General features: G+C 39.0%; 1 protein-coding gene across 1 annotated transcript in view; it reads left to right on the forward strand.

The window, feature by feature from the left end:
* LOC138608019 (complement factor H-like) overlaps nucleotides 1-7,440 on the forward strand; it is a 37,132-nt gene extending 29,692 nt beyond the window's left edge. Inside the window, exons 26-31 of the mRNA XM_069680675.1 lie at nucleotides 675-869; nucleotides 1,100-1,279; nucleotides 2,036-2,218; nucleotides 5,463-5,591; nucleotides 6,106-6,285; nucleotides 6,715-7,440. Of these exons, the coding sequence (XP_069536776.1) occupies nucleotides 675-869; nucleotides 1,100-1,279; nucleotides 2,036-2,218; nucleotides 5,463-5,591; nucleotides 6,106-6,285; nucleotides 6,715-6,908 (1,061 nt within the window). The 3' untranslated portion in view covers nucleotides 6,909-7,440. The remainder of the gene's footprint in view (nucleotides 1-674; nucleotides 870-1,099; nucleotides 1,280-2,035; nucleotides 2,219-5,462; nucleotides 5,592-6,105; nucleotides 6,286-6,714) is intronic.
* The last annotated feature ends 1,647 nt before the right edge of the window (nucleotides 7,441-9,087 follow it).

Here is a 9,087-nt window from a genome sequence, read left to right on the forward strand (position 1 = left end):
TGCTTTTCACCACAGAGATCTGCTACAATTAAACCTGCAGTTATTGATTTTTTGGCTACAAAGGTGGTATTGATAATCTTTAATATTGATATTTTTAACTTCCAAGCCAGGTAGAAAACTTTAAGCATTCCATGAAAGTCTAATATTAAGTCTGATTTAGCTCTGCTTTTGGTCTCCACCGACACATACTAAAAATATTTCTCTCCTTAGCTGCTAAATTCTCCAATTTGTTCACTAGCCAGTCAGGTGGTTGCTGTATGTTGCTGGGTAGGCGACCGTTGGTTGTCAGAGCATTTTTGCTGACAAAAAAATAACTATAAGAGCAGTGACAGTGAACCTAAAAAATACAGCTGCAGGACGAATTAACAGTGAGCTAAACTGTTAGCCATAAAGTTCTGCAGGTTTTAAAGGGATGATTCAGTATGATTCTTTTTTACATAAAATAACATATAACGATATATAGAGGCTTTAATGAAAAGAACCATCTATCTAGACTAGCACTTTAATAAGTTGTGTCATTTACATACATATACGTAGATGTAAAGTTACAAAGACTTTGAGACATTTGAGATTAGCTTCAGACTTGAGTTCATAAACCCCCCCAAAATCACATCTTATCTTATTTAAGTCTAATATCCTACTGTTTATACTCTCTTCATTCTTCCTCATTACAGAAAAATGCGAAATCACAGGTGAACTACAAAGCGTACGCATCACCACGCGTGTACCATCAGACAAACGACTAAGAAAAGGAGAGAAAATAACATTTACATGTCGCCATAATCAGCCCGGACACGTTCTTCGAGGACACAAAACTGTTGAATGCTTAGAAGGCGGACAGTGGAGTGATTCCTTCCCAACATGTGGACGTAAGTCTCATCTTTCCTAATCCTCTTGCTCCTTACCAAGGAGAAATTCCCTGCAATCTCAGAGGGCTTATTTACCCAGCTACCCTGCCCCAAGGCCACAACACATGACTGCAAAATATTTAATAATACTCTGTAACTGCAGATTTAAGTCACAAATGTATAACTCACAGATGAATATGTCATAATTACATCTTAATACACTTTCTTTGCTCCTGTCTACATTGTTTTAGCTCCTTCCGGCTGTGAGAGACCTCCACTCCTTGCAGATGGAGACATTAAAGGGAGTGTGAAACATCAGTACGGACATAATGAGAAGGTTGAATATGTGTGTCAGAGTCTCCACACCATGAATGGGTCGCCCTTTAAAACCTGCAACAATGGGGAATGGACTGGACAAATGAAATGCCTCAGTAAGTAAATCATTTAAAGTTAACACAGAGTCCTTACACATTTAACTCATTAAACTTTATATAAAAAGGTGGACTAGAACTATATATTATGGCAAACTGGCAGCTAAGTTTCAGAAATTGAAACAATAGAACAAAACTGTAAAGCTAAAACACCATAACAACAAATTTGGTGAAATCTTTACAGGAATCTGACCTTTTGCGTCTTTTTCCCCTGATATATTTACTTTCGTATCACTACTGCAAGACGTTAGCTGCTTGAGATATAGCCACAGCTATAACCTAAACTAAAGCTTCATTTATGTTGGAGAAATTACTGCGTTTAGAAATGTAGAATTGCTGCAGTAGATATTAATTAATTAATATTAATTTACGTAAAGGTTAGTAACTTGGCAGAGGAGCAATAACAATAGGCTAACTATGAAGTCTTAAAGCTTTTGTATGTATTGTATTGTCTTTTATCTGGACCTTAATTCTATGATAAAGGAAATAATAATGATAATTATGTGACTGGGTTTGAGTAGTCTACCTTTAAATCATATGTTTAAAATGAAGGCAATGTAACATTTCTATCCGCTTCACAGTTTGTGGGTTTGTAGGCGTAATTATGCTCTCGTCTATTTGTTGAGTATTGAAAAAGAACATGTTACTGACCACACTTAGTTTTCACTTCATATATGTTGTTAACCATTTGAAAAAAATGTATAGTTTGCTGTGCAGTCCTGACATTAAATTCTATTCATCTGTTATCTCTTGCAGGACCTTGCACTGTGGATGCACACCTCATGAACAGAAATAATATTCGCTTCAGATATGTTGCAGACACTAAGCTATATGCACCTCACGATGATGCAATTACGTTTACGTGTACCGGAAGTAGATCACCTGTTGGCAGACAGAACATGCGTCAAGTGTGTACTGATGGTGTAATGAACCTGCCCCGTTGCCATTAAAGTTTTTGGACAATAGTTGGTAGACCAAATATGAAGCACAGTTATAAATTTTTTGGTTTTGTTCAGGGTTGTTGACAGTTTTAATAAAGCATACATGTTCACTCAGCCTCTTTTCTTCTTCCTTCAGTCGATGTCACGTATTATGAGAGAAACCATTTACATATTTCACATTTAAAGATGGAATCGGTACGATTAATAACCACCTGTTTAAAACCACTGAAGCAATCCCACTGCCCAGCAGAAATGCCAATTAAGAGATGCTTTGTACGTTTATGCACGAGGCACAGCAGCGTAACTTCATTCATTATTTAAATCTACAGACACGCCATCAGGATCAGACAGGATCTTATGTTTATTAAAGTTCTGTGTTCTTACCATCAAAGGAACGTCAGCTGTAAATGTTTATGTACTTATTGTTGCTGCTGGATCACATGGCTGTATTCTCCAATGTGTGCCTAATGTAGGCTGGACAGTGTATTAATATCCGTGGGCACCACTGTCAGTGCCACATGTAGACATGTGTGAGGATTGTAATAAATTCACCTTTTAGTTGCATGTGTGTCTTTTTCTGCGTGTATTAGAGAGAGCGTGCGTCAGAATAAGCGCCCATGACGAAGAGCTTGGTGTCTCGGCAGTTTTTGGCCCGTGTGTGGCTGGAGCAGGAATCTCCCTGAGGTGAAGCAGGTGTGTGTGGAGGCAGCGGTGAGCTTTTCCATGTCTTCTGGCACTTCTCCCCAGATCGGTAACAAACTGAAAGCAGTATCATGATTTAAGAAGACGAGGGGAACAAAATCTTGCCGTCTCTAAGGCCTCTGTCCCACAAACAACGTTATTTCACTATATCTGCAAATACACTGCTTTTTCCATGTGAGTCAAAGCGCTACTGTGCGTGCCCGTGTGAGTGACGAGCAGAGACGTGTTGTTAACTCATCTATGTATGCCTGTTATGCAGTCTTTAAATAGCAGGAACATATTGCAGCATAGACTTTTGACCAGGTTTTTTTGGTCTGAGGCCATGATTTATTTTTCATGGTTGTGTTCAGTGACGTGCGGTGAGGTTCATGGCTGGTGAGGCACTGACTCCATCAGAATCAGATTTACAAATATATGAACCCAACAACAGAGTAGATTATTCACCATTTGACAGCAAGGGCTGGCTCAATTCGTGGCAGCGGCAGCGAGTAGTGGCACTTCCTGCTTCCTGCCTTCCACTCCAGTTGCCGGTGTCTGAGGCAGCTGCCTCTGACCTGCCACTGACCTGCCACTTACTCTGCAGCTACGGAGTAGCATAAACATTTCTGGGCTCACCAGCGCCCCCTACGTTGAGGCAAGAAAACTGCCTGCCTCACCCAGTGCCTCTTCACTGCCCTTGTAAGATCGCTGAGCACACTAAACAGGTTACACACATATATTATATACATCAGCTAAACTATGGAAAGCCAGAGGGGCATATATTAAAAGTGTTTGAAAGTGTTTTATTGGCGACATACAGAGAGACAGTAACACGCTCTCATTGCATGGCAGAGCACAGTTTGTGAGGGATTGCGCAATCCAAGGTGAGGCTCAGCTTGCTGCTGCCTCACTGTGCGTCTCTTCCCCGTATTTGAACGGAAATGTGAAAATTCAGCGATTTTTAATAAAAAACGATCCAAATTGTTTAAGTTAAATGGAAAATCAGTTTATAGTTCAAACCATTTGATAAATATAACCATTTAATTTATCTGTTTATTATATATTTTATTTATGATGACAGGTGAGGCTCTGCCTCCCCTGCCTCTCCAGACCGCACGTCACTGGTTGTGTTGTATGCTCAAAGCCATATGGCAAAATTTACCCATATGAGGAAACATAATACTCCAGGAAACCTCTTACAAAATGCCAGCGTTAAGTACATATTAAGGAACTTGGTGTCAAAAGTACGAAAGGAAAATAGGTTGTTTTATTTGTGAGATTGTGTGTTTGTAAGATGGTGTGATGACCCTGCCATCTTGCCAGAAAAATCTCTGGTTGACTGGAAGTGACATGAGCTGGCTGGATGACCATGTAAAAGATTAACCAGGGGACAGCGACAGATAAGGACTGAAGAAGAGTAATACCTCAAATAATGATAATAACTTGCCGGTTTTATCTTTTATCTACCAAAGAAAATTCTATGGCAGCTGAAACTTTTCAAAAATCATGCAACGAGAGTGTTACAAAATAAGAAATTAAAATGAATCACCACCCCCAGAGAGAACTCAATGGACTTGGAATTACTGTATATAACTGCTTTTTCTCCAGATGAACATTTGAGAGTCTGACAGTGATTTTAATGGCCATGTTTAAATTCAGAGTTTAACTTATCTGACAAACATTATTGTTGCTGCTAATGCTAATAGTAGACCTGTTGACTTCAACTGTTACAATTACGATACCCTCGGTCTTTATCATTACTCTGCTTCTCTCGCTAATTTATTTATTTATTTATTTATTTATTTTGCTAATCTTCACCCTAGTCTACCACTATTATCGGCATTGTAACCATAAGTATGTGTCTGTTGTTGTTCATGTAACAAGGACATTTGTTGTTGTTGTAACAAGGACATATGTTGTTGTTGCTCTCTTTGCCTGTCTCTATCCTGCATCTCCTTCTATCCCATTTTCGGCCCATCCAATCGAGGCAGATGGCTGTTCAACATGAGTCTGGTTCTGCTCGAGGTTTCTGCCTGTTAAAAGGAAGTTTTTCTGCCAATGTGCCGAATATTGCTAAGTGCTACTCATGGTGATTCATGTTGGGCCTCTCTTTAAATAACATAACAAAGAGTCGGTCTAGACCTGCTCTTTCTGTAAAGTGTCTCGAGATAACTCTGGTTATGATTTGGCGCTATACAAATAAAATTTGATTGATTGATTGATTGATTGACAAACACCGAGTTTGAAACCGATACTTTTCTATATGACAGCACATTAATATCCTGGATCTATGGCATCACATTTTCTGCAGAAACAAAAAAAAATTCAGGACTTAAACATGCCGGGACTTATACAGCAAGCAGGCAGGAAACATAACTACAGATCCATCACACCCTGGACACAACATGTTCCAACTTCTCATCTCTGGTAGGCGCTACTAAGCACTGTATGCCAAAACAACCAAACCCATCGTGGGTGTTTGTGGTGGTGGGAAGGTTTTAAAAGAGGAGCCCATGTTCCTCTGACTGTTTCATTGTAATGTGTGTATTTGCACTGGGCAGAAGGACTTCTTAACACAAAAGAGATAATTCATAAAAACTGCTGTGTCTGGATCTTCAAAATGAGACTGTTTCACCTGCTTTGGCTTTTTATCCTGTGGCTGACCATGGATGAATCTTTGCAACAAAATGGTAAGAATGTCAGATTTGACTGCAGTCACGAAACAATAATCGTGCACATTGTTGTGCTTTAATTCTTAGTTTGTCAGAAGTTTTTCTTTTTTTTTACTTGGTGACGCATTTAAGTGTTTGTAAGTGCTGGCTCTAACACCTTAGAAAACCTCAGCAGTAGTGCCAATGCAAAGCTGATGGAGAAATGTTTTGTAGTCACGTGTGTATTATTATTTTATAGAAGTGCCATTTTGAAGGTATAACATCCATCCTTTGTCCATACCACAACCGTTACACCTGGACAGGTCGCCAGTCAACAGAACTGACAGAGAGACAACCATTCACGCTTGCATTCATACCTACAAAACTTGCAATCTCAGAGGGCTTATTTACCCAGCTACCCTGCCCTGAGGCCACAAAACATCTAATAATACTCTGTAACTGCTGATTGAAGTCACAAATGTATAACTCACAGATGAATATGTCATAATTACATCTTAATACACTTTCTTTGTTATTGTCTACATTCTTTTAGTTCCTTCCGACTGTGAGAGACCTCCACCCCTTGCAGATGGAGACATCAAAGGGAGTATGAAACATCAGTATGGACATAATGAGAGGGTTGAATATGTGTGTCAGAGTCTCCACACCATGAATGGGTCGCCCTTTAAAACCTGCAACAATGGGGAATGGACTGGACAAATGAAATGCCTCAGTAAGTTATCGGTTTTTATGAAAATAATTCAAAGTTAATGCAGCGTCATTATACATTTAACTCGTTAAACTTTACATAATCAAATATTATGTGAAATCTTTACAGGAATCTGACCTTTTGAATCTGTTTTACCTTATAAATTTACTGTTGTATCACTACTTCAAGACAAAGTTAGAGCCTAGCTGTAGACATAGCCACAACTAGCTTTAGCCCAAACTAAGGCTTAATTTATGTTACAGGAATTAGTGTCTAATAATGTAGAACTGCTGCAGGAGTTAGCTGCTAGCCGTAGCTAAAGCTAAGAACATTTTATTGACCAAATTTAGTTTTCAATCACTTCATATATTGTGTTAACCAAAACAAGTAAAAACTATTGAATATGCTGTAAGGTGCTGACATTAAATTCTATTTATCTGTTATCTCTTGCAGGACCTTGCACCGTGGATGCAGACCTCATGAACAAACATAATATTCGCTTCAGATATAATGGTCACACTAAGCTATATGCAGCTCACGATGATGCAATTACGTTTAGCTGTACCGGAAGTAGATCACCTGTTGGCAGACAGAACATGCGTGGACTGTGTAATGATGGTGTAATGAACCTGCCCCTTTGCCTGTAAAGTTTTTGGACAAACATTTAAGTCATTAATTAGAGAATAAGTTGGTAGATTAAATAAAAAAAGCATAGGTTCCATGTTGACTCTCTTTTTCTTTCAGTCAATGTCATGTATTATGAGAGAAACCATTTACATATTTTACATTTAAAGAAGGAATCAGTACGATTAATAACCACCTGTGTGTAAATGAACATCGCAAAGGTGACCACTTAAAGAGCCCGAGGTACAGCATCAGTGGTTTCAGGGCCGGCTCTGACCATTTTCGCACCCTACTCGGGTTTAGAATTTGGCACCCCCACTGTAAATATTAAAAATTGTTTTTTTTTCTGCCACACAATATCATTTTTTATTTTGCAAGCCAGTGTGCAACACAGTTATCCAGAAGAGACCCGATTATTAGAGTTGATAATGCGATAACGATTGACCAGCTTACTACAATGTGTTGGGATGTGAGGACATTGTGGGGCCTTATAGACTTGGAAAAATGTGAAAATCACGAGTTACCATTAGTTTGCTGTGATATAATATCTTTCTTCACTCATAGACACTCACAATAAACTTTTTTAGATAGAGTTTATTTGCCTCTTTCCTTGCTCTCTCTTTCCATCACATGCTGCTGCTCTCTCTTCCCCTCCCTTTCTATTATATGCTGTCTGTCTGTCTGTATCACATGTGGGATTAATCGAGTTGGGCGAGCTAATTAAAGAAATGAAAACCTCTTACTCTCCCCTCTATTAAAAGATCGAGTTTGAGTTTTTCCATCTGGGCCTGAATGCATCACTCCTCTCTAGGAACTTATGTCAGGAGGTGTGCGCTGAGTGAGTGGTCGAGGAAGTTAGAGAGAGAGAGCAGCAGAGTGACGGTTAATGCAAGCGGAGCAGAGAGAAAGGTTGGGAGGGAAGGTGTCAATCTTGCAGTAGGCTTGAATTGGGGCTTCATAAAATTGTTTGAGGCTCAAGCCAGCGCCTCCCAGAACGTGGCGCCCCAGGCGACCGCCTATACCGATGCCTTGAGCCGACCCCGAGTGGTTCAGTAAGCTAGAAAAGGAATGAAGAAATGGATCGACATTAAGTAGAACAAAAGAGTCAATCAGAAATAGCCCATTTGTATCCTGAATTTTTTACGTTGCTTATGTTTTATAACACAACATAAGGATCTTGGATGCAGGACTGTAACATGATGTTTATTTTTCATCGTTTATTCATCCATATGAGGAAACATAATACCACAGGAAACCCATTACAGAATGCCCACATTAAATCCATATTAAGGAACTTGAGTCAAACGTGCAAAAGGAAAATAGGTTGTTTTTGATTGTGTGTTTTTAAGATGGTGTGATGATCTTTGAGATTATGACTAATCTGGTGATGCTCAGGAAAAAGGAAACCATTTTTATGTATTGCCATCATCAGGACAAAATTTAATTTATGGTGATATGGTAATTGATGGTGAATCAAATTAAATTTAGAGCTAAATATATTTGCCCCCTAGTTTCATGACTAATCATTTCATGTATAAAATGTCCAAAAAAATGGTTCATGATGTTCATCACAATCTGTTCTTCAAACTGCTTCTTGTGTTCCACCAACAGTTCAAAATCCAGAGACTGCAGATTTTTTTTTTCTCGTATACGATGGTTAATGAACAAATATTTTGTATTTAAGAAGCAAATGACTCGCCTTGTAGCGTGTAAAATGACAAACAATAAATGGCTTATCAAAATAGTTGCCAATAATTTTCTTTTGATCAACTAATCGAAAAATCAACTCATCATTGGCGCTTTTGTGAACTACAGCCTGCTAAAATTGTGAAAATAAGTAAAGGGATAGTTCGGATTTTTAGATAGTTCAGACAGTAATTTGTATTAAATACTTGCTAGTAGCGTAGTGGAAGCTTCCAGCCTGACGCAGGCGTAGTAATACTGGATTTGTCAAGAGAGAAAATAGTGCCAAAAAAAGGGCGCAGTATATGACATCCTAGGACGATTTTGGAAATGGATCACCATTGCCTGTATGTCGTTTCATGACCCCGGCATCTCGCCGGAACTACTTATTCTACGTTTGGAACCGGCCAGATCTCCGACCACGGGACTCGTGAGTAAGCTAATAGCTTTGCATCCACCACACTATTAGCGTGTATTTCATACAACTTGGTGTCCAAAAAAAATCCGAATTATCCCTGT

The sequence above is a fragment of the Semicossyphus pulcher genome, unplaced genomic scaffold, assembly GCF_022749685.1.
Source record: "Semicossyphus pulcher isolate SPU_LCO1_2020_fin unplaced genomic scaffold, fSemPul1.0.p SCAF_4, whole genome shotgun sequence".
Lineage (NCBI taxonomy): Eukaryota > Metazoa > Chordata > Actinopteri > Labriformes > Labridae > Semicossyphus > Semicossyphus pulcher.